General features: G+C 37.2%; 4 protein-coding genes across 4 annotated transcripts; 2 read left to right on the top strand and 2 right to left on the bottom strand.

Moving 5' to 3' along the window:
* Positions 1-459: 459 nt before the first annotated feature.
* LOC145216211 (glutathione synthetase-like) lies at positions 460-5911 on the top strand. The gene is made up of 9 exons (XM_080084485.1): positions 460-697; positions 1029-1174; positions 1238-1307; positions 1599-2026; positions 2522-2591; positions 2900-3088; positions 3158-3239; positions 4097-4283; positions 4723-5911. The coding sequence occupies exons 1-9, from the start codon at positions 569-571 to the stop codon at positions 4844-4846; spliced, it is 1425 nt and encodes a 474-aa protein (XP_079940611.1). The 5' UTR covers positions 460-568; the 3' UTR covers positions 4847-5911.
* Positions 5848-11956, top strand: LOC145216227 (sodium-coupled neutral amino acid transporter 7-like). The gene is made up of 9 exons (XM_080084486.1): positions 5848-6031; positions 6459-6715; positions 7008-7206; positions 8980-9115; positions 9236-9386; positions 9627-9741; positions 10160-10307; positions 10640-10839; positions 11318-11956. Exons 2-9 carry the CDS (start codon positions 6476-6478, stop codon positions 11506-11508), a joined length of 1380 nt encoding a protein of 459 aa, XP_079940612.1. The 5' UTR covers positions 5848-6031; positions 6459-6475; the 3' UTR covers positions 11509-11956.
* A 1200-nt stretch (positions 11957-13156) lies between these two features.
* LOC145216259 (uncharacterized) lies at positions 13157-15733 on the bottom strand. Its single transcript, XM_080084488.1, has 4 exons — positions 15397-15733; positions 14633-14804; positions 14141-14283; positions 13157-13742 (listed from the first exon to the last, which is right to left on the bottom strand). The coding sequence occupies exons 1-4, from the start codon at positions 15455-15457 to the stop codon at positions 13585-13587; spliced, it is 534 nt and encodes a 177-aa protein (XP_079940614.1). The 5' UTR covers positions 15458-15733; the 3' UTR covers positions 13157-13584.
* Positions 15734-16181: 448 nt separating this feature from the next.
* Positions 16182-24628, bottom strand: LOC145216243 (uncharacterized). The gene is made up of 4 exons (XM_080084487.1): positions 24515-24628; positions 23978-24149; positions 17156-17319; positions 16182-16934 (listed from the first exon to the last, which is right to left on the bottom strand). The coding sequence occupies exons 1-4, from the start codon at positions 24573-24575 to the stop codon at positions 16735-16737; spliced, it is 597 nt and encodes a 198-aa protein (XP_079940613.1). The 5' UTR covers positions 24576-24628; the 3' UTR covers positions 16182-16734.
* Between the last annotated feature and the right edge of the window lie 1905 nt (positions 24629-26533).

Below are 26533 nucleotides of genomic sequence, written 5' to 3' on the forward strand. Positions count from 1 at the left end.
ATCACTTTAAATTCATTGTCCAATAGTAATAAGTGCTGATTTTTAAGTTGTAGCCTACATACTTAAACTGTATTACATTTCCACGCCATGTAGCATGATCGAAAGGTGTTTGATAACAAATTATGTACAACAACAGTAAAGTGATAGGTCAATGGCAGCGTTATAAACTTGTTTGAAAGCTTTTTGAGGTTGGTGTGCTGCTCTATAAAAATAGCGAAACAAGATTCATGTACCCTTTTTGTACAGCTCCAAAGTTAGCCTACAAACAAATATGTCCTAAATTAATCGTAGCCTACTCATTTTTAAATTTCCCTGCTGCGGAGATGCAAATAGTTTTTTTTTTGCTTTTCGCTAAGCAGGAAAGAGGTCGCATTCATCCGATTTTGATTAAGTATACAAGTATAATATTTTACTATTTCTTTTCACTTGTGATTTACGTCATAAACTGCTGAATCATTCAGGTTTGCTTGTGCATAAGGGAAAGTCCCAATCATGACAAAGCAATTTCAACTAAAGACCAAATTGCATTGGACTTTGGTGTAGCAGAAGACGAGTTTTGCTGTTTACAATGAATCAATCTGTGCAAAACAAGTTGTCAAATGTCCAGGTGGACAATAAACTGACAAAAGATGCTGTGGATTTTGCTGTATCAAGTGGATTGTTGTTGAAGTCCCGCAACGAATCTGGCAAAGTTGTAGTAAGTTTGTATGATCTTACCTGCTCTGTTTAACATGAAATACTTATGTTTCTGGGTCTGAATGTGAGAAAATTTAACCTTTTTTGCCTAATACAAGGTATGTAATAAATGTGGATTTTTATTTGTGGTTGTGTGTGCTTGCTTGCTATAGTTGCTATACTTAAAAAAGTGGTTCTTTTGAATTCATTGGTGGTCCATGGCTTATGAACCACCACCGTAAACCTTTATAATTTAACTACCAGCTTTCCCCAGGAATAGATCTCACATGGTTAAGGGCTAGTTAAAAACACTTGTTTTAAGCCAAAATCCACTAAAATAAAATTTTCTGCAGGGTTACAAACATGTTCCATTTGTTCTGTTTCCAACCATCATCAGCAAAGATTCTCTTGAGTTCCTTTCACAAATCCAATCTGATTTCAATACACTAATGCATGTGGTTGTCCAAGACCAACAGTTTTTAATTGATAGTTTAGAGGGGTAAGTTTTGCAAGTATTTGACATACTATTCTGACCAGCATTATGAATTATGTGACCATGCAGGGTCGCAGATGAATTTACGCAGCGATTGCTTCACATTTTTAAAGAAGTAATTGCAAGTGAAAGGTCAATGGTAAGTTTTTCATAGTTTCATGAAAGGAATGTACTGATATAATAACAACAGAATATAGTGTATGGCTATAATATTTTTTAATACTATACCAAAAATGGCTGTTTTAACAGTAAAGTCACTTGGTTTAGGGATTTAAATTTTGGTTAGATAAATTTTAGATAAGGAACAAAATTACTTCAATTAACACATACATGTTTTGTTTCATGAGCTGTTTTTATTTTTTGTAGTAGGTTGATGGCATCAGTTGAAAGATATTTATTAAAGAAACCTGAATTATAATTATTTTTTCAGCCCCCTGAACTGGCCTATGTAAGGTCAGACTACATGTTTGACTTTGATCCAATCAGTGGAACAGCCCCACCAAAACAAATCGAGATCAATACAATGTCAGTGAGCTTTGGTGGCATCGGCACACAGAAAATGTGTGACATTCACAAAAGAGTGTTGGGGAAAGCCAACCTTCCAGATCTGGTTTTGCAATTGCCTCAAAATCCAGCAAACCAAAAAGTTGCTGAAGGTTTTGTGAAAGCTTGGAAACTTTATGGAAATCCAAATGCTGCAATGATTTTTCTACTGGGCGATTTTGAAACCAATACCTATGACCAACGTGCATTTGAATATGCTATAAACAACATCAATCCTGAAATTAAAATCAAGGGGGTAAAGTTTAGCAGCCTTCCTGGAAGAACACAACTGTCAAATGATGGAACCTTTTTCATGTAATGTGGTTTGTTTTGTTTTGTTTATATGTTTTTTCTTCATTGTTTCTTCATTGTATTTCTTTGCAGATTTTGGCTATTTTTATTATATTAATCAAAACCTGTAATCTAGTTTTTTAGTGGTTCTCAAAGTGTAAAACAATTACACTATATAATGAGTAATTATCTAGGTGTCTTATATTTTTACCTTGCATGAACCTTGACTTTACTTGTGCAATAAACCTTGCTTAATCCAGACCAGCTTGGATCCCGAAAAGTTGTCCAGATTAGGCGAAAATCTTGATTAACCAATGTGGATTAGTAATGCCCCCACATTTGATTAACCAATGTGGATTTATAAAAAATCTTGATTAACCAATGTGGATTAATAATGCCCCCACACCACATTACAAATTAGGTGAAGATTTGGATAAACTGTGATTTACTAAAAGTGGCAAGCTTTTTAGATAATGATCTCAGACACTCATTTAAAACAAACAAAACTGTTGTTTTTAGAGATGGAGAAGAAGTGGGGCTTTTATATTTTCGAGCTGCTTTCCAACCACATCATTATGCTTCTGAAGAGGTAAATTACCTAGTACCTACATTAAAAGTAATATTACTTTGTCTGATGAATTACTTACATCAAAGTTAAACCACATGAAACTGACAATTACAAATGTGAAAATGGTTTCTTATAATTATTAAATCACAGTACGCCTTGCCATGGTGGTGAATGCTTGGTGACCGGCTGATTCGGTATAGCGCCTTCAATGGGCCTGGCGTACTGTGATTTACATATGAGTGTGCCGTGATCGCTGGTCTGCATAGACGCTTCAGGGCTGATCCCAGTTATGAATTTATGTTCATCTTAACTTATAATTATTAATGCAGATTTGGAAAATACGCAAAGACATGGAATTTAGCCGAGCAATAAAATGTCCATCAGTCGGACAACAATTGTTTGGATCAAAGAAAATGCAGGAGATTTTTGCGAGGAAAGGAGTAGTGGAACAATTTGTGGGTGAAACTGCTGCCGCTAATATTAGGCGAACATTTTCAGGTCTTTACTCTTTGGAAATGGTAAGTAAAGACTGTGAATTTATTTGCTTTGATATGCGGTTAAACTCACTGTGTTTGATGCATGAAAAGAATGAGGAAGGCGATTCCGTGGTCAAGATGGCAATTGAAAATTCACAAAAATATGTTTTGAAACCACAACGCGAAGGGGGAGGTTAGTGTTTGTTTCATTTCGTTAACAGTATTATTTTATTTCCACGTTAAAGTTGTACGTACCTTACACATTGAGCTGAAATTGGAAAACGTTCGGTATCCCTTTTCCACAAAGAACGGCCGAAATTCGGGCAGCAACTAAAACATAATTGTTCTGGCCAAGGGTTTCGAAATTCGACCAACTTTAGCTATTCTGGCCGGATATCAGCCAGGTTGACCCTGGTGGGACTGATTAGCGCAACGTCCCTGTGAACACATGAGTGTAGATTCTAACTACGTTGAGTTGAGGTTATTTCATTTGACTTGGTGAAAAAACGCATAGCGACACATCGCACTATTCACCGATCCGGAAATAGCTGAATAACGTTTAAACCTCATGAAGCGCAAAAAAGTGGATGGCAGAATTGATGGATCATGACTCAGCGCTGTAATTCTTTCAATTTATCTTGTGAATTTTTAAGCAAAAATATGAGACGTTTTTCTCCAACCTAGTGGAATCTGATTGGTTGAACTAAATTTATTCACTATTTTTCCAATCCCATTCAATCTTGACTCATTCAGCCGTTGTTGGTGGGCAAAAAGACGAGTTATATAAGTTTTGGGTTGTTTGGGGTTGTTGGCTTTTATGGGACTGTTCTGCGATTAAAAGGAAGTTTTCAGAAAAAGCTAAATCCCAAGTTTCGACTTGTTTATAGGTATTAAAGACCCCGAGGTACTACTGTCTCAAGCTGATAACCTAGTGTTGTAAATAATTTCTTGAATTCGAATTTTTCATTCAAGTCAAGTCCTAGTTTTTGATTTCAATTATCGGAGTCATCTAATGGCATTGACTGCTAGCATATATTGATTTAACTTTAGGAAACAACATTTATGGCGAAGATATTGCAAAACTGTTGAGAGAAATAGGAAACGACAGCCGACGTAGTGCCTACATCCTCATGGACCTTATCAATCCAAAACCGACTCCGAACTATGCAATATGTGGTGGAACCGCCACAAAGGAAGAAGTTGTTTCGGAATTAGGAATATACGGAGTCTACCTTGCGTAAGTTTCAGGGTAATAACAACTTCGCTCATAATTTTGTAACATGATCAACATGTTGCTCATAGTGTGTTGGACTGACCTTCAAATTGTCTTTGAAGCTGTCATTTAAGCAAGGTTTTTCGGGTCATTTTTGGCCTAAGTTGTATGGGAACGCTGTTCATTCGGACCTTACTTCATACTCGGTCACATTTGCGTCGTAATTTCAACTTGGTAAACCCAACTTTCACGCTAAAGTTTCAGGTTTTTAAATTCTACTTAAAAGAGTAGGGTTTGGTCACCAATTTCGTGTCCACTTTGTGTCTTTCTGTTATGCTTAGTAGTTTTCTTTTTAAGACTCGCCAGCTTGATGCCAGTGGTGCTAATAAATTAGGTCACGCTGTGTTCTGAAGAGTTCCTGTGTTGAAAAAGGGTTATTGTAAGGTTCGTGTTTTTCTTACAGCTGCGGCGACAAGATGTTGGAGAATTACGCTGCTGGACATTTGCTCCGTTCGAAACCCAAGGACCAGAATGATGGCGGCGTTGCGACAGGAGTTGCAATGTTGGACTCCCCGCTGCTTGTCTAGATGTGCCCTATTTTAACACTTGCAGTAGTCTACTATTTTTGCTGTAAAACGACTTGTGACCAAAAAAGGCGGTATTCGTTTCTTTTTAATTTTTTTACGGGGTTCGAACCCAGCAGGACACTTCCGGGGATAAAGGTTTTTTTATGTCTGTATTTGGGTCAGGCGCGCCAGACCATTCGGCCTATGTATTCTCCCACCAAGCGAAATAAATGCAACTCAAAACGCGCTTAATTCGGAGTCGGGCCTGACTCTTTATTTGACCACTTTTGTTTGGGCATAATTTCTTGATCAGAGCTTGTTCGGGCGTATGTTTTTGGTTTAATCGCATTACAAAACCTAATGCAGGAGTGGTCGAGTATTGTTTCATTATCGCATCTTTTAGTTTTGTGGGCTACACATCTTCCCTGGGCAAAATAACGTAATTCTTTTTCATTCTGCAATCATTTTATCGACATCACCAACAACAATAACAAGCTCATAATGTTTTTTTTATCTAAAACAGAACATGTTGCATTGAACAAAAGTGTTGAGAAAATAATTGCTTTATGAACCATTCATACTGGCATAGGCCTGCTACCAAAATATGCTTTGTTTGTAGCCTGCATGTGGCTACGTGTGACAAAATATTGCTCCGTATGGTGTAACTTTAAAACATTTTGAATATGCAACGCTGTAAAAATAGGTCGATCACGTGCAAATGTTGGCCTCTTCTGTTTTGCTGAGTAGCCTATAAGCCGTTCTAATTTAATTGTCTTTACTACTTCGGGTAGCCTATTCTTTGCAACCGCGTACTTGCAATGCTTGAAATGTGAAATGTATTGAATAGTAAGACTGTATGTTTTAATCGAGATGCCCTTTACAACAACCAATAATTACCTCAAGTAGACCTAATTGTTTTTGTTCCTTTTCTACTTACAGCTTTTAACAAAAAGAAATTGCCTTGGTAATTGATTTTTATGTATTTTTGCTAATTTTTATAAGTGTTTTATTGCAATCGTCACCGATCACAAAACTGGTCGTAAATTGTCGTAAAACTGTCATATATAAACGTTAACCCGGTGGGTACCTGTTGTGTTTTGCACGCAAGCACGTGATCGAATTGTCTGCGACGCAATCAAGCGTGAAAATGTCAGCTGACAGAAAAGGTGTTGAATGCAACGGATGTTACCCAACAAAGAACTCCCGGTAAGAATGGTATTGTTCAGAAAATTACCATTTGTGCATCTCTGCAGCATATGTTTTTATTTTAGAAGTGCTAATAAGAGAAACATCTGGTACAACGTAATGATTAAATAGCATTTTTTGGCAAATGTAAGCAATAAGTAATGAGAAAATCCCAATAATGTCATATATAAGGAGGTCCATTGTTGCAATCGTAGTTTATGATGTAGTCAGTATTTATTACAGTTTTAACATTTGAAATATAGCAATTAAATTATTGCCAAGTGAAGTTTGGCCATTAACCACAATAATATCAGATTAGTTTTGTTGGGATTATTAGGTTAGCTTACTTGTCAGAGAGTAGTATTCACTGCTATGTGTTGAATTGAATATAATACAGCTGTGATTATTTGTAACTAAGCAACCATATTGATATTTTATTGATTTATAGGTTTGACTGCTAGAAGCATGAGCAACGTCAATGAAGAGAGTAAACTTTTGGACGTGCATGAAAACGATTGTGAAGTTAATTTTGAATATGAAGTGAAAGGTGTTGAAAAGTCAACTAATAATGAAGTTGAAGGCAAGACTGGAACATTCAGTGCTGTTTTTATTGTTGTAAATGCAGCAATGGGAGCAGGGCTGCTCAATATTCCAGAAGCTTTCAAAAATGCTGGTGGCATTTTTCCGGGAATCACATTGGAAATGGTAAGTTTCTGTTTTTATTTAATTATTTATGTGTCCTCACAAGATTAACTAAGCTCACAGGCACTGAGGTGAAAAGGAAATGTATTTGATCGGATGGAGATTTGGCTGATGGTGGTATACTTCAGCTTAAATCAACCTTTGTACTCGCATGTTTCAAGCATGATTTCGAAAGTCACAGATGTCTGCAAAAAGTTGAATATTGCAGGATGTTGAACACAACATGCTGTATTTGAAGAGACTTTTGCAGACACATTAACAAGCAAAAGAAAAACAGATATTTGTTTTTTTACAGTGTTTTCTTATTTTGATCGTTGGAAGTCTTATGATTCTTGGTTACTGCACACATATTTACAAGCAGCGAACCTACCAAGAAGTAATTGAAACACTTTGTGGCAAAGGCGTTGGTTTTGTCACTGAAAGCTTCATCATCTTGTACATGTTTGGAACAAGCATTGCTATGATCATCATTGTGGGTGATCAATTTGACAAAGGTGGGGTGGGGATAGTTTTACTGCCTTTATACAAGCCTTTTTTTATTTGAACACCTATGCTTCTTTAGGATTGTTACACAAATGTTGTTATTTTTAGACCAGTGGTTCTTAAACTCGGTTTTCGGGACCGCATGCGGCTCCCAACTGCTTATTTTGCGGCTCACACCAGACCTCACAAAACCACCAAACATTGCTATTTCGGCTTTTAAAGTCATAAACTTCAGTGATTTTCTCAAGGTTGCGTTTTTTGGGGCTCCCTACACACTAAAATAATACCATTTGGCCCTGACAATAAAAAAGTTTGAGAACCACTAAAATTTAGACCTAAAGAATTTAAATAATTGTGTACATTGTATCTAATTATGGGTCCCCTTCCCTGAAGGGGACGCATCTTGATTTCACTCTGTTTTTTTTGTTTTTTTTCTTTGGTGAAGTTTGTCCATGCACTTTTGGCATGGATCTTGGGTGAATTTGGATGAAACTTTCACAGTTGGTAGATATAGTTCTGCAGGTGTGCCATCTGCTTCGTTTGACTTGATAACCCCGCTAGACCCCAAAGTGTAAAACGTTTTTGTATGTTGCTGCGCACCACAAACGAAAAATTTTTGTGGTGTAATAGTATAATAAAGGCAACAGAACATATGATACTTGTGCTTGTGCATTGCTTGGTGAATGGTTTTGCACATGCCAGTTAGAGGGGTGTTAACAGCCTTGTGACGTCAGAAGCATTAACGAATGTTGGTAATAACACCTCTAGTGGTCATAATTTTAAAATTGGCCGATTTTGATAAAATTTTACATTAATGTTGATTGGGTCATTGTGGTTTCATACTTTATACTTTTGGGTGTAGAACCCCATCAGTTGCCCCACTAACCCCCTAAATTGGGTATTTTTTTTAAACAAGTGCAGAATTAACAGAAATTTGGACAGCTTGTAGAATTTGTCATTTATAAGTTTTAATTGTTGTGTTTTACCCTGTAGACCGAATATTCACCCTCTAGCCCCCTAAAATTGGTTAGTTGTTTAAACAGTGTCAGATTTGGCAGAAATTTGTATAGCTTGCAGAATGTGCCATTGAAAGATGTCAGTTGTTGTGTTTTACCATGTAGCCTCACCATATACCTCATATACCCCTAAAATGGGTAAAATTTGTAAACAATGTCGAAATTGGATGCAATTGGAATAGTTAGTAGATTATGTCATTTTTAGGTGTCAATTGTTAAGTTTTACCCTATAGCTTGAACATTTACCCAACCAGACCCCTAAAATAAGCGAACTTTTTAAACAGTGTCGGAATTAAATTAAATTTGGACAGCTTGTAGCATTTGCTATTTAAGGTGTCGATTTTCATGTTTTACTTTATTTTGCCACGATTTAACCCTTCTTTCCTATAAATAAATAGGACAATGTATGATTTGAATAAGATTTGCTTAATTTAAACAGTTAAAAGCATGACTATTTAAGCCAAGAACTGCCCACAGTCTTTTTTCAAAACACCAAACTGACTGATGGTTATCTCTTGAAATGCATTGTTTTTTGAACTTTGCATGTGTGGGGGACCCATGAGTTTCTGCCTGCAGAAACAACGAAGGTTATATAATACAGTGGGTGGTATGGGGCCCAATATAAAATAAGTGTATGGAATATATTACCGTTTCAAAATAGGTTATAGTGTATGTGCAATGGCAATATGTGCTGAGCCACCCCTCTAGTATTTTAAAAGCTGTGCTGTCAAATCAGTTCTGTGCTAACTAGAAGTTTATTCATTATAGTTATGGAAGCTGTGAATGGTATTGGATTCTGTCATCATTGGTATATGAACAGAAAATTTACTATGTCAGTTTTTGCAACTGGTGTGATATTGCCTCTATGCATTCCAAAAGATATCAGTTTCCTGCGTCATGCAAGGTATGGACCTAGTTTCTGCTTTATGAAAAACGAAAACCTTTTTTTGACAGAAAACCTAATGAATTTTGATTGTATGTGCCTACACAACTTTAAGTATGTGTAAATAAAATTTATGTTTAGCATTGTGGGAGTGCTGGCAACCATAGTTGTCATGGTAACTGTGGTTATCAAGTTTGCAACAAGCACTTACATTCCTGGACCAATCAGACATGCACCTCAGAGCACAGCAGAATTGTTATCAGCAGTACCAGCAATTTTCTTTGCCTATCAGGTAGATACAGTTTTTACCTATTAACTACTTACCTGATGTACAAATATGTGTACAGCAATGAAAAGTGGCCCTATTGAATATTAAATGTGAAAGAAGGTTTTTCCCTGTGATAATTGTGTATGCAACATAGTAGAAGTTGTCCAAAGCTTGATGTCTAGCAAGTTTCAATAGAACAACTTTGCGTTTTTTGATTTTACATTGTGTCATCATTAATTTATTCACCAAGTTTGTGTGTTATAGTGCCATGTCAGCAGTGTGCCAGTCTATGCATCTTTAAAAAAGAAAACTGCCTCAAACTGGGCAGTTGTTATTGCCGCTTCGTTGTTTATTTGCTCACTTTCATATACTTTAACAGGTAAGAATCACCATTATATACTTTGTGACTTGTATTTTGCAAATTCCATGTTGTAGCCAACTTAGTGCTGGTTTAGATTATAAAGTATCTGTGATGATATGGTCACTTTCAGACTATTAGTGTATTTTAGCCTTATGTAAACAGCTTAGTTGTAGCTGATTTGCCCCAAAGGCAATCACTATTGTGTGTGGCACAGTAACATATTGCAGTCATGTAATAAGGCCTGTTATGATTGTGCTACATTCTTATTTTAGTATGATAAAAATGCTTTGCTTTTTGCCCAATAAAACTAATCCACATGCCAAATTAAAAAACATGGTCTCATCTTGAGTTGTGTTTAAGGCAACCAAGTCACTGATGTTGTGGCTGCTTTAAATGTAAATGGCGTAACCCTATTAAACATATGCTTCAATTTCAGGAATTTGTGGTTATTTAACTTTTGGTGACAATGTAAAAAGTGACATACTTCAGTCATATAATGCCAAGGACATGTGGGTGATTGCTGCAAGGATATCAATTGTTATCGCCATGCTTACTTCATATCCAATCCTGCAATTTTGTGGCAGGTTAGTTGGACCTATTTGAAAATTTAGAAAACTGGTTGTGATAATTTGTAGAGCTATGTACTCATTCGACAACTCTAATCACAATATACAAAGCTGTAAACTGTGCCATACTGAATTTAACCTGTTTTCCAAGTTTTGTTATTCAGTACAAGACTAAACTTCCAACCTTTGGTAAAGTTTAAGTTAATAAAAGCGGACTGTTCAGGTTTGGTGCCAAATCAGTTGAAAGTGGAATGAAATACACTGTCGCATGCATCACAAGATACTTTTTATTTTGGAATTACCAGGTCGGCTTGGGAATTATTTTTAACACACATTTTTTGTAATTTCAGAGCGGCGTTTATAACCTTCTTCATAAAGTTAAAATTGTTTTCAATGCAACCAATTTCTAAAGTGGAAAAGTGCCGTCGGTACAGTATTACATTTACATGGTTCTTTGCTTCACTTGCCCTAGCTCTATTTATTCCGAACATTGGGGAAGCTATTGCTTTGGTTGGTGGATTTGCTGGATGCTTTATTCTTGTGTTTCCAGGTAAATATGATTCATTTTTCAAGATTGACACAAATTAAAAACCTGTTCATATTTATGTTGTTTAAGGGCTCTTTATTAGCCATAACAGAAATACAAAAGGTTGTTTGAACAGTGTAGCAGTTTACAGAGGACTTCAGCTGATTTTGAGAGCAAGTGCATAAAAACCTTTTTTATCATTCAAAGGTCCGCTGTGGATGAATTGTAGCAAATGTGCACAAGTTGTTTGTCCATTTGAAGCAAGTCAGTTTAGGAATTACATTGAATTGAAAGACCATGATCAAACCCTAAAATAAAATATGCATTTATTCCAACTAACAAAAAACAGCATCTTGGTTTCTTTCGGTGGTTTCTTTTCCTATCAAAGCTTACCCTCTTTCTTTACATGGGTGGTTAGCTTTTAAGCTCCTACGACTTCCCACCAACGTTTGAAAATTGATGTTTGACAATTTCTTATTTAACACTTCTTTCATTTTTGCAGGCCTTTGTCTTACAATGGTTGCTTATAAGTTGGAAAACATGCCACGATGGAAAATTAATGTACTTTCATTTATTGGATTATTTTATGTGGCTGTAGGAACATTTCTTTTTGGTGAAATCACTTCTGAGGCAATCATGAATGACCTTCATATATCTGATCCTGAAGTTTCAAGCCAGTGTTATGTTATGTGATTTTATGTTGCAGGGATTTTTATGAGCCTGTGTGTTTCAGTATTTATTACTGTTTTATGATTTTGCTTTTATTGAGTACCTGATTTTCATGCACTTATGTCGTTTCACGATTTCACCACTTTACATCCATTACCATGGAACGCTTCTTTTACCTCATATGTGACACTTCAAGCATAAGCATTTTTTCATTAATTTACAAAAGTTTCACATCTGGTTCCGAATACGTTCTTTCAAGGCATGTTTAAATCACAAAAATCATTTGCTAAAACCTTTAAAAAAAACTCATTCCAACATTTTCTCTGAGTTTTTATTGAGACTTTTGCATTATGGCATTTTTCCACTAAAAATTGTGATGCAAATCAAAAACGGACAAAAACATTGTATACCCACCACCCAAACCATATTGCTGCCCGCTGATTTGCCATTAAAAATATTTCCAGTCATGTCACTTGAATGTTGTTCAACACCTTTTTTCTGTTGGACTTCTATCCACCGGTTTTTGGACCACAAGGTTAGGTTTCTACTACAGAAATGTTAAGTTATCGAGTTTGTCCAGGCCTAGTTTCATGTTTTTTATTCGTTTTCTTTTGGGAAAAAGTCACACACTTATGCCGTGTTGTTTCAACTCGGATTTGACGGAATATATGACCGGTGTTTTCCGCAACAAACAAGCAAAGCTAAAAATAACATCACCCTTATTCCTAAACAAAACTCCAATAAATGATTCAATTTATCAACTGATCGTTGTAGTAAAAAGTACAATTACGGTTTTCGATAAATTTCTAAAAACATCGTTTGTTGGTCTCTCTTATATAGCCTACGTAAGAACTAGTGATGCACCGAACCCGCCTAAAAAGGTTCGGGCCGAAACCGAATATTCGGCCACGAGGCCGAATAATTTCGGCCGAATCAGGCCGAACCTAAAATCCCCGTTTATATGAATGTTGCCAACTGAACCTTGTGTCGTTGATGTGAGTGGAGTGAATTATGACAAATCAAAATCACTTTCACAATGCGGAAGTTTTACTAAACTTGCAATATTTTGTAGACAATGTGGCTCGTATTTTATAAACACAACAATCAGTTAATTTATTACGTTTCGTATAGGCGAAAATGATAGTTTAGGCATTAATTCAATGCAATCAAAAAGTTCGGTTTTGGCCGAATTTTCGAAAAAAGTTCGGGCCGAAACCGAAACATCGAAAAACAGCGTATTCGGCCGAAATGTTTCGGCCAACCGAAACTTCGGTGCATCACTAGTAAGAACCATGCTTTAGGGACATTGTATCGGTAACGTTAGTTTGTTACTCTTTACACGTCTGTTTAGAAACGTTTCACATGCAAAACCATACAGTTTACAAACATGGATGCTGGCTAAAGCGAAAATCCGGTTCCTTCAAGCTGTATTTTTCCGTCCATGTCAAAATCAAACAAATACAAACAGTCTATTATTTGAATGCAGTAAGGCAATAATTGCGTGATTTTACAAATTTTCAACATTTGTTGTTGTCTTCAATGTATAAATCGTGGTGTTACTAACAGCGATAAAGCGATGCAAGGTATTGTCCGTGCCTAGATAAGTAACTACTCATCTTCTATTAAATCAGTTTGTGATTGTTCATATAGCCTACTTCATTGACACAGAAACCAGCAACAATTCAATAGTTTATTTGCCCGACTTTCAAATCGAAATAAGTTCCAAACTAATATTATGTGATAGGCCTAGGTCAGGGGCGCCATTTTTTACCAAGTAGGCTAAAGACGCCCGAGGGCCAACGTTTTTTTTTAGAATTAGAACACAAATATACGGGATTTAAGAAATTGTGGAATTTTGTTGCGTCCTTTTACCGGGAAATAAAGTTCCATGGAAGGCTTTTGCGTGAAGTCGCAAGTCGCCAAATCCTAAAAACCTAATCCGGACGATGGCGGGCCATACGCAACACAATTTGAAAAAACAGCTGCGGGCCGCATTTGGCCCGCGGGCCGCACTTTGGACACCCCTGGCCTAGGTCAAGCATTGTCCATCGAGCCGTTGACCCGTTATTGCTTATTTCAAAAGTGAGGAAAAAACGTGTTTTATTTCGGAGAATGCGTTGTTGATGTCCCTTCGTCAGGTCTCGTTGGCCCCAAGCTGACTAATGAATAGGGTGGAGCACTGGGTTGTATTATCTGTAATGCAATTGGTTCTTCCTGCTGCGCACTTTCGACGTTGCATCTGTCATAAGGAACCTCATCTGTGACAGCGTACAAAGACATAGTCATGGTTGGCAGATATGTGCATCGTGTCAAAATTATGTAAAGTTGGATTGCCTATAGCCCTATACCTTGGCTGTATTTGGTTCGGCTACCTGTAACTTAAGTCCGCCTATTGCTTTGCCAATGCCACGCTTACTCGACACCTAAGGTATGGAAGTTGCAGCCTCAAACTGTGGTTATCAACCTTTCTTACTGTGTGCTGCCTCCTTACCCTTTTAAAAAAAACTTGAGGGGCATAGGCTATAGGGTCGTAGATCAGAAACGCTGGCCTAAACCAAATCAATTCAGTTTAAATTTTGTGTTCGAACCCTACCCGAAAAGCTCGACCCCACCAACAGCTACCGTTAATGCTGAGTAGCATTTAAAAATCACTAACCTCTTTGCCAAGCAATTGGGGTGGAAGTGGAAACCGCTTGACTGCCATGCCTCGTTCGTCCCTTTATTAACCCTGCGCAGTAACAGATAAACCCTATGGCGATCACAGAAACACCGACAGCTATTCCCACGATTGCAATGCCACTGTCAAGGAAACAAAAAGGAGTGTTTTGGGGTCTATCGATACATATTTGTTTAGATATGGTAAAAGGTTTTGGTATTCGTGTATGATTTGTATTACAAACCTGTACCAAATTTATGACGTTTTGATTTAAAACATGCCAAAGGTATTGTGAAACGTCTTTGTAACATATTAAGTGATAAAGTTCTTATTTTTACAAAACACGAAATTTTGATTGAACATCTTGAGTCGCGCGAAGTTTTGCAGGCGTGATGTATAGTGCACTCAGGGAAAAACTTTATTTGGGCATAATCTGATTGACTTAGCAGTTTACTTCGTTTTTAGCGTGTAGAAATGGTAAAAATGTTTCACCTTAGCTTATAAGGGCCTGGTTTTGTCTTTCCGTTATTCGTCCTTGAGAGCATTTCTCCGCATGTGTACGACTTTGACGAAGGCCTGCGACTGTAACATCGCCAGTAGGTGGCAGTATGCGGTTTGCAACAAAAGTATCCTAAGTGACACGACCATGATCCACAGTTCTGGCCTAACAAAGAAAAAACGATAAAAGTTGTGCCTCATAATTAAGATCCCGAACATCAAATTATCTATTCTACAATAAGACCACAACGTGAGCACCCATGATTGCGCTTGTATGCCGTAATGACAGGTAATGGTTAATTTGAGTTGGTTTAATCAGAGTTAATCTTAGTAATTACATACTGTAGCCTATAGACTCCAATGCAGGTCTTGTTTGGTCTCCATTTTTTTGACAATGTGTACATATGTAGCACATCAAATTGTGCACTACCTCAATTTGATATAAGTTTCTATACCATAACTCATACTTTAACACTAAGAGGCTTTATCCACCACTAACAGGGCCTAAAAAACACTTTGGATACCATAAACATCCAAAAACTTGGTACGGACATTTGAATACATGTAGACACAACTGCAAGTTTGGTTATGAAGAGTACCAATGTCCTGTGTCCCTTTTCATCAGTGCCCCAAACACTCACTTTGCCTATTGGTTTGTCCAGTCCTGGCCACCACTAACCGTACAATGCACAACGTGTTAACCCAGTGGCTTTTAAACAATGATAAATCAGAATGTTGTTTCAAATATCTTACCTCACCTTCAATTTGCAAAAGAATTCCTGCCAAAAACGCGGCAACCACTACCTTTGAACTGTTCATGCTACTTGCGCAGAATTTTCCGAAATAAGTCCACGTTCCTCATGCGCTTGCTTTTGTGAGCTTCGAAATGCTTTCTATTCAATTGTTACTATTACACAACCGAACACGGCCTTGAACGAGGCGTCACATAAATTCCACTGATAGCAAACTAAACCGGTTTGAGTTGGTTGTGTTGAATAATTCATGCTTTTGTCGCACAGAATGCACCCGCCTGAAATTTACTCGGCCAAAGTGCATTTAGGTCTGCATTTGACCATGTTGTTTTGCTAATATCATTGATTTGCAAAATTTGCAGCTTTTATTGTTCATAACCTATAGTTCCCTGACTTACACGTTCCTTTCTTGCTGCTAATCAGTCGCAACATAGTACAAACAAAACCCCAACTTTAAACGCATTATTTGCATTAAGTGTTTGGTGCCTGCAAACTACACAGACAATTGTTTCACAATGAAATTTTCATCCGGGACTGTTCCGATTTAAACGCTTCCCGCCTATTCAGCCAGAATGTCACGTTATTTAGTCTTTCGGCACCCCTGTGCTGCTCTGGCTACTGACAACATTCTGGGAACTATGACATGCTTGGTTTTAACGTAAAAACAACAGATTTCTGACGTGAAAATTTTCACAACTTGTGCAAAGGCTTTTACACTTTCACCTTACAACTTTCAAAGAAAGTGAAACGTTCGAAATTTCCGGCCTCATTTTCTCCATACACTTAAAAAATGGTTTTGGTCCAAGATTTTATTGTGAAAACCAAAAACAGGAATTGTTTTCTACAGTAACATTTGCAGTGTAGCAACGGAATAAGGTGAAGTGCTTTGTTTGTTTTAAGCCGTTAATTTATAGCGCAAATGTAAAGCACAGAGGATGGACTTTGACAAAGAAGGAACATACAAAGAAAAGAACAAAAAACATTATGCACAAGGCTATATGTGGTGAAGATATAGAAAGGATTATAAATTTCTTTACCGTAACCCCATTTTCCTGAAACAATATCTTACTTCTAAAACAAAGAACGTGGCACTACAGAAAAGCGATTTGGGTGCCCAGGTTTATTACGCTTAACTAGGTGCAACAAAAACAATCACAGTCTTTACGACCGATCCGTTTAAATTTATTGATAAACGACCCCAGTTTTCTTTTAGTTCAACCTTAATGCAGCCGAAAACTACGCGGGCCAACATAAAAGGCGTTTTAAACATAAAAAAGGAAATTTTACATGACAACATAAAAAAGTCGAACTTTAAAAACCGACGTGAACTCGTTACTTCTGGGGTTATTCCGTAGCAGGGTAAGGGGGGGACTTTTCGGGATACCCTGGGTTGTATGCTGGAGGGTTTTGTGGCGGGGCCTGTTGGGTGTAGGCTTGTTGTTGGGCGACTGGATAAGCTGCCCCCTGCAGAGGTTGGGCAACGTATCCCTGTTGCGGAGGCTGTTGTTGTTGGTTGTAGGCGTAGTTGGTCACACCGGGAGGATCTATTAACATAAAAATAATATTATTAATACGGTATCTATAAATACAGACAGAAACCCATGTTTTAAAAATACACATTTTCACCATAAACGAGATAACGTTTGACGTCGTATTTTGTACTACCTAAACAGTGGGTGATTCGCTATTTTAAAAAATAGTTAAGTGTGTTATTCTGTATCACAATTAGGCCTAGCTGTGTCTGCAGTTCGTCGAGGTCGCTTACTTTGCTGTGTCATCTGTGTGGTAGTCGTCACCACACCAGGTCTGCCCACCACTCTGCCTGCGTTATTTCTAGATCCGGCCGCGCAGCAGCAGAAAACACATGCCACGATTCCACCAATGATCAAAACCAAACATCCAATTGCAATTCCAACGATGGTCCCAACCCTGTAAACCGCAAAACAACTCATCAGTTATTTATATGGAATAGCTTGGAAATGTAGGCTACTGCAACGTAAATCAACGCACGAATGATAAAATGGTTGTGTCGTGTGCAAGGGCGCGGCAATTTTGTGCACAATAGCCGTATATAACCTAGCCTATTAGGTTGCTTTTCACCAATGGCCTTTAAGAATATTCTGAATTTTTTGTTGTTGACATAATAAGGGCTATTTTACCTAATATAGTGTAGCATGAAAGTGTTTTGTATCTGATAGTTAAGAGGCAATTTTAAAAGTCTTAAGCACACTCAGACAGCGATGGCTCAAGCGTAATTATGTTATTATTGATGAAAATAGTATGCCACGGTATAAAGCCGCCGTTCGTCGATTTGTTTAGACTCCTTCTAATGTGGGTACACTCATATCAAGGTTAAAATCACACTTCTTCGGGCGGTTGTGCATTTGTAGGTATAATACAACAATAGAATGAACTTCAGAATGCACTTGAGCTAAATAAGTTGTTCAAACAGAAAGCCACAATATAACAAATATGGGCCACCTTTAGGCAAAAGTAATTGTTGAACGTGTCGTATTAGTATGGAGCCTTTAACAAATATATTTGGTAATGTAGCATTTGTGTTGCTAAACTTTGTGTAAACACTTGACCTTCAGTGACCTTGCACTAATCCATGATCAATAATGGGAAGCAAAAAGTTACGTTCACAAATGCCCCCTTTTACACAGCAATCATCTAAACTCGATTACTCAATCGAAATGATGTGCTGGTTTGAGAAGTAAGACACTGCATTACATTGAATACCTTTTTACGTCTTCAAGAAGTTTTTACTGCGGTTTAAGTGAAAGCGTACAACCTATAACCGAAATAAGTATTTCAATTTTTAAATTATTGTCATGCAAAGCGATTTAAAGCAAATAGACCACTGACCATATGCTGCACAAGCAAATGCTTTGTGCATTAAAGAAAACGTTTGGCAAAAAAATAACTGCTGCCAGAGGTATGTAGTCAACCTTTGGCTTACAGCGTAACGTCCATAGGTGCGTTTAGAAGCCAAGAAAAAGCATAAGACAAATTTCCCAATTCAAGTTATATTTGAATTTTTGTCGTTTCCTTAAACGCACAAAGCATTCGTCTGTGTAGCACAGGGGTCTCCAACTTAACGGTTGTCCCGGGCCAATTTTCAATTTTTTTAAAGGCCGCGGGCCACATGCAGTCTCACATGTCAAAATGTTCTAGTTCATGGTCCCTTAGTGGATAACGGCGTTACTTTCGTTGACCTCCAAGAGCTCATGACTTTACAATCTTACTTCCGTGTTGATCAATGCCTTTTTATTTCATAAAAATTAAAAAAGAAAGCAATTGTTTGCGCATAATTCCCTATCTTAGTTTTGTCTGTGATGTCACAACCCGCTCAGATCATTGATACGCGTAACCACTTGATAATATTTAGGTAAAATAAATCCTAAAGCTGTATTGATGACAATTTAAACTACTTTTAGCAGTATAAGCTGTTTAATTGGTTTTGGCATTGAATTCATCGTGGACCGCGGAAAATTATGAAACGTCTGTTATGTAAATGAAATAGGTTTGGAAACCACTGGAGACTTTGCACTGGCCTATAGGCATCTGAAAAAGTCAATGCGGCCAACATAAGTGTCAACAAAATGTTGTTTGGCCTGCATGAACTTAAAAGTTCCTTATCCCTGAGCTAAACAAAAATAGTGGACACAAAAAACTTAACGGATTTTAACTTCACACTTTGATAATAAGAATAAGGTTGCATTATTACATCACATTAATAATAATGTATCACAAACGTTAAATTTGGTATTTTTAACTTAGTGACATATGATTTTGAATTGTGAAATACTTGAAGGGTGAATAAAACTAACACATTCTTTAAATTTTACAAGATATTTATTTATTTTTTCATTTGCTGGTAACGCCGCGGGCCACGGAAAATTGCCTGGCCGGCCACATGTGGCCCGCGGGCCGCGTGTTGGAGACCCTGGTGTAGCATATGGTCTGTGGGCAGTTTGATTTAAATAGCTTTGCACAACAATTGAATATTTATTCCGCCCACATAAAGCCCACCAGGTTGCTTAGTTGGCTACATGCTGCGTTAAGCAACAATATGTTACGTGTTAAAGTGTAACATCCTGCTTTAACAGGCATCAAGAAACATAAGTCACGGCACGAGTAAACTGACTCTACTTCGCTGCAATGCACTTTGTAATTAAAAAAATGTCAAGACGTTGTACACAAAACAAAAAATCCCCTTCGCATTTCTCAAAAACAAGTAGAACTGAACTGTATTATAAATTTGTATTACTACACGTTTTTACTGCAAATAGTGACTTATATCGATAAAAATTGTTAGAACCAAATTTTAGAAAAGATGTAATTGACTCTATCCCAATATTGTGTTTCAAGAAAAGATACAACTAGACAGCAATGTTTGAAAGATTTAGTTTGTTTTTCGCTTTTCAGTAGTACAGACGCCATGCTTGCCACAGTAGTTTTTGTATCCCCTTCCACAAACGCAAGTTCGTAAATATTTCATCATTTGATTGCGATTTTGGTACTGGCTTTGGCCTCCTATGGCCCCCGCTGAGACGAAATATTTTCCAGTGAACACAAAGCCTGCTGTTACGCCTTATCTACGGCATATCAACAATAATGATGAACGGCAAAAGGGGGTTGACGACTGATGCACAAACATTATAAAAGCAAAATTTCTCTGTTCTTTGGCAATCACATTGATAAATCCTATTTTAAGGTCGTTTGAATGATACCGTTCTGGGAGTAACTACAATCTTGGTTTTTTTTAGTTTGATTTTGTTAAAAGTCAAACACAGAACATAATGTCGTTATACTCCAAAACTTTTGTTCGTGTTAATGGGAAACATTGCTTATTAGGAATCAATCTGAAGTAGCATAACGGTAAAAGTCACTAGGATTGAATTCAGCTCTAACCAACCTTGTAGGCGACACCACCTTCGCTCCATGTTACTAAGGTTCGTCCTTTACATTAGCACTAGGTCGTGCCCTGGCCTACTAAGCCCGGTGACGGTGTAATGGAATTATTTTGTTGGAAATGCCCTGCTAAATTATTGCCTCCAGCTATTTCTGTATCCATCAACTCTTGCCTTTTTTACGTCGTAGGATTTTATAATGTAAAGATGTTTACAACATTAGAACAAAAGACCATGAATGTGGGAAACGGTGCATTTTTTAAGCGTGCTACGAAACAATTTAAATTGACAAAATTTGAAGCAGAAAATGTGACCAAAACGTTAAAACTATGTGACCCTTGTCTGCGATTTCAGGAGGGAAATTCTGACAAAAACTAGAAAAACATTTCGCGTGTTGACAATGTGACAAAATCAGCTGGCATGTATACTATCTTCCAATCGTTTCTAGAAGACATAGTTTGGCTAAAAAAACTCAAGTGCCTTACTTTGGGCAAATTATGAGCTATTGTCGGTGTTGAAACTAACAGTGAAATCAAGATTATCAGACTTTAAATAGAGAGTCCAAACTTAAATCCAATTCTGCAAAAAGACATCTCAAGCAAATGTCTTACCCCAAAGTAAAAGAGCTTGTGCTTGCGTGATGAATCACGGTGCTTGATGAATCTGAATTACCACCAGTAAATGATGATGAAAATACGTAGCTGCAAGTGTATGATGAGCTGCTGGGCTTGAATAGCCAGCAACTTTTACTACTGGTAAATGGCCCAGTACAACAGTATTCTCAGTGGTACATGTATCAGTACCGCAACTGTAACCTGTCCAAACGCAAAACATGTACTTAAACGGATTGTCATGTGAAACCTAATTGACTGGAAGGTTCTAAATCAAAAGGTACTGCCCGTGAATCCATCTTTTGTATCATATATTATCATACCGAATATGTCAAAACCAGTTTCGAGCTTGTACTTTCGGGTTCGGCACGGGTTCAGGCTCCAATTTTAGGACCGTTTACTACTCTGGTACGGCCATAACACGCTTAATTAGGGCTTGTGATTAATTATCAGGTATCGTCAGAAAAAGAGCTACCTTATTTTGTTGTCGAACTACGTACCTTCGATTTCCAGGACCACAACCGACAAAACAACAAGTGATGCAACAATACTAAACATTTTTATGGTATTACCAAAACCGCACTGGAAATACAAAGTAGTGTGATTCTATTATTGACTAGCATGCTTCAGTGCTCAAACCACAAAACGCGAGAGTACACGACTCTAAAACAGCAGCAGACCAGTAAAAAAAACATTTCTACAAAACAATTAAGTGGTCACAAAGTACACACTCGCCCAATTAAAAATGCTTGAAATGCACTTACAACAACTACTTGATTTCACACCTTTGTAACATACAAATTGCAACTGAACAACAAACCTGGAAGTATAAACCGTCAATTCACGTACCAAACTTCCTAGCACTGACTATAAAGAAGGCAAATGTCTCAAGTCTAACGCACAGAAACTACACAAGTTTAGTCGACAACCATCGCTGCAGCTCTATTGGCAACTTTTCAATGCGACTGTGAGTTACAGTCACCATAACCTCCGTCCAAGCTTGTGGGTGGAAGCCTGACAACACAATTCCTTGATGAGAAGTAGAAACATTTGAAGTCATCTACGTAAGGCACGTGATTTGAGCTTAGGTTAATGTCCGATGTTTATCATGAGATCATTGGCTGAATTTAACCAAGCAAGCAATCCCAGTCGATGGTTAAAGCGTCGTATAATTACCAGTAACTTCGTGTTATTTACCAGAATTTTTCCAATTTCTAAGTTAATTCAAAAAATTTATACCGTTTACGCGAATTGAAAATTTTATCCATGTTTTTCTTTCTTTTGAAATTCTGACAAAAACTGAAAAGATAATTTGCGTGTTGACCATTAGATAAAATTAATTCGCATATCCTATCTTCCAGTAGTTCGTGCGTGAAGACATAGTTTAGCTAAAGTGTTTGACCTTAGGCAAACTATGTGCTATTGTAAGCTTTGAAACGTAAGTGAAACTAGAAGGGTGGCTTTCTGATATACTTCCATTTTATATATTCTATACGATATTTACCAATTTACTATACACATCATTTGATCTACACATATGATTGTTTTTGTAAACAAAAACTAATGGGTCCCCACACGCGTGTTTGTGCAGATTTACGGTAAACAAACGTTGCGGTGACTTTTAGATTTTTAGGAACAAATTTTTAGAAAGCATTAACCCAACAATAAAAAATTTTTGTTGGTATTCTTTTTGCACTATTATTGTCATATAATTACAAATACTAAAAAAAGAACAAAACAAATAATTTCAATTGATTCTCTTGCTTAAACACAGTTTTTTCTAGAAAGCTGTAACAGTTGTGTTACAGACACTTTAAATTAAAAAGCAATTTGCTACAAGTGTACACATAACAAATTGTTTTTTATTTAACTTTGTTTCGCAAAACCATTGACCTGTAGTAACCTCTCAGGGTGCACACGCCAAACGACTGTTTGACCTGTTGACACCGTTTTCAATAGCACTGTTCAACAACACCGTTTAACCTAATTTATACATGCCTTGAGCGTTGATTCCTAAATTTGTTGCAAAAAAACGCTACGTTATGACGAAAGAAAGTTCGTGTTAGTAATACCTACTAGTTGACCTTAAATAACCCGTGGTCATGCGGCGGCCGACCTGACAACGAGCATTTAAAAAAACATTTATCACGAAAAATTCGTAACGGTGTTGCAATGCCTACAAGTTGACCTTTAGTGACCCATGGTTATGAGACGGCAAAGCTGACAACGAGAATTTAAAGATCATTTATTGCGGCGTTCAAAAAAGTTAAGTTTATTAAATTTCATATTTATGTTGATCAACGATGTTTTGCCTGACATAAACGAAACCGAAGTACGTTTATCGAGTTCGAATTATGTCTTAGGTGTAAAACCTGCGCCAAAACTGAAAATGCGCGTGATAACTTAATAAAACGACACAGCATTGCTGCACACAAAAAAACTGATTACTAATCGCCGAAACGACTGTCTCGTAAAACGTCTGTCCAGACGTCAAGCTGAGCACTCCCGCTCTGCCGCCTTAATCGTAAACCAGTGAATTCCTCCCTTGGGACTTATATCTGACTGATAGCGTACACATATTATGGATTGTAAAGGTAACTGGCAAAATTTTAAATACTAAACGAATATCCTGCTTAAACAATTGTTAACTTTTTCGAATATTTCTGCACCATAGGGCATGTATTTCTGCCTTAAAACTAAAACCGTTTATTTCGGGGTTTAAAGGGTAAAAAAATGGGTGAATCCGAAAAAAAGATACAAAATTCTTTAAAAAACTTTACATTGCACCAAACAACAAAGCATGAAAATCCTAGATGCTGTACTTTAGTCAGTACAGCCGTTTCAAAAAATTTACGTTTTGGGGGCCTGTGGGTGAACCGCTGGGTCAATCGGGGTCAAACTTCAGGAGGATCAAATTGGGATTATTAACTAACATCTCTGTAAATTTGAATAAATTTGGAGCACTCTTTCTTGACCAAACGCGTCTCACAAGCCAGCGTTAGACAGAAAAAAGAAAAAAAAAAGAAAAAAAAAAATAGTAATCTCAAGCCAATATCTTACCCCAAAGTAAAATAGGTCGCCACGGTGTTTGATGTATCACTGCCAGAAAATACATAGTCGCACGTGTATGATGAGCTGGTGGGCTCTACAATCCAGCAACTTTTACTGCTACCAAATGTCCAAGTACAGCAGTATTGTCCCGTGGTACATGTTTGAGAACCGCAACTGTAACCTTTTCAAACGAAAAACATGTAAACTTACTTAAAAGAATTGTCACATAAAACTTAATTGACTAAAAGGTTCCACATCATAAGGTAACGTTTATGAACACATTGTTTGTATTTAGTACTGCAATACCAAATTCATTTGATTATAACCATGTGTATATGCTTCTGAACTTAGAATCAACGTGGTATGGCTTTTAATACTATTGCGTAAAAAATGGATGAAGCGTGCAAATATCGGTGATTATTTATCTTTGCAACAGATGCCACAAAGCGTTGTTGTCATTACAATTACATGGTAATTTACGGCCTGTGATTAATCACCAGATATTGCCGGAAAAGAGCTAACTTATCTTGTTGTCAAACTACGTACCTTCGATTTCCAGGACAGCAGCAGACAAAACAACAACCAGTGATGCTACAATATTAAACATTTTCGTCGTATTACAAAAAACGCACTGAAAATACAAAGCAGTGTTGTTTTATTATTGACTAGCTTCAGTGCTCAAACCATAGAATTCGAGACACGATACAGCAGACCAGTAAAAAACCATTCCACAAAAACACCTAAGTATAGTCACCACGTAAACACTGACAACCAATCAAAATGCATGAACTGCACTAACAACATCTAACTGATTTCACACCTTCATAAAACAAACTACAATCTGTGAAAAAGGCAAATGTCTCAAGTCCTTCGCACAGAAAGTACGCAAGTTTCGTCGACAACGGTCGCTACAGCTCTATTGGTAACTTTTCAAAGCGAGTGTGAGTTACCACAACGACCGTCTAAGCTAGTAGGTGGAAGCCTGACAGCACATTTCCTTGATGAGAAGTAGAAAACGCTGCGAAAGCATTTGACGTCAAACTATGAAAGGCACGTGATTTGAGCTTAAGTTAATTTCGGACGGTTTATAATGAGATCATCGACTAAATACAACCAAGCAAGTAATTACAGTCGCTGGTATAATCGTTCAATGCGTCGTATGGTTACCATTCACTAGTCTGGCTAACTGCGACTTCGTGGTATTTACCAGTATTTTTCCATTTTCGAAGATAATCCAAACACTTTTATATCGGTTAATGTATGTTTGTTTACGTTTTCAGTTTTTGTCTAAATTTTTTGCAACGAATTAATGCTTGATTTTCAATCTCTACATCAGTACATAAGTACGCTCCATACGACCTTCTAACGTGCTTTAAATACCCATGTTAATAGTAAAAAAACGTACAAAAAACAGATTTTTTGCTTGACTAGTTTTCCCTTCACTAAATTTCATACAGCCCACAGCTATTTTCGTATCAGGAACTTGAACTAAACGGCCAGTCGCGACTTTTTTTCCGTGCCTTTGGGGCATAACTGCTCTTTGCTAATATTAAAATTCGTCGTTAAAGTGCTTACTTTATCGGTCCCCGATATTAACCTCCCTTCTCAAGCTTGGGCCTGAAATTATTTGCTGAAAAATAGCTGGCAAAAGAATAAGATTTCAGAAATGTAACGCCAAGCTGTATACTATTAAAACAATTTTCACCCTTTACCAAACAAATAGGTTCCTATAACTTTCAACAATACCGCAAGTTCTTATCACTATGTTTTTTGTTTCTCGTAATATTTTTTCCTGGTAACATATTTTCACACAACGTCCACTTATTAATCGTCACGAATTCAATTGTTTGCTGTCTCGATTTGACAGGCCTTTTCAACTCGCTTGCACGTTTCAGACAAGTGAAAGTTTCGGTTGAGTCGATGTCAGGCAGAAATCCTAAACCGCAGGACTCTTTTATCGTAAAACAGGTACAAATAGTCTGACAAAACGTTTATGAAGTTCCTGTCAAACAAACAACTGTAACCTGTCAAACTAATGCTGTCTTGCTGCTAAACATGGTAAGAATCTCAACCTTTTGTTTGGTTCCAATTAACATGACTTTTACCTTAATATTGCTCAAACCTATATTCACTCATTCGATTCGCCTTTAGGTCAATACTCGAAATAAATCAAACCACTAGAAGGTTTTTGACTTGAAGCTGTCACAGTAAAGAGGAAACTTCTGAAAACAATCTATTTAGGCTATTCTGAACCAAGAAGTGAAACAGCACACTGATAACTTTGCGGAGCCTCTGGAAAGCATAAAACAATATAACCGCCATTGAATTTTTCGAACATAAGTTACAACTTTCTGTTTTGAGGACATAAAACATATGGATTACATTGTGGTACAATAGCTCAGAAACTGTCTGTGTTTGTTTTACACTGTTATTCCATTATAAAATTAAAGTCGTGAAGTCTGATTGACTGGGGTTAAAAAATCAAATTAATTTCTTCCTGGTGGGCAGACGGCTGTAAAAAGGACGTTTCATGATGGAGAGAATCAACCAAATTAAATTGGAATA

Source organism: Phallusia mammillata, chromosome 1 (genome assembly GCF_965637545.1).
Source record: "Phallusia mammillata chromosome 1, kaPhaMamm4.hap1.1, whole genome shotgun sequence".
Classification (NCBI taxonomy): domain Eukaryota; kingdom Metazoa; phylum Chordata; class Ascidiacea; order Phlebobranchia; family Ascidiidae; genus Phallusia; species Phallusia mammillata.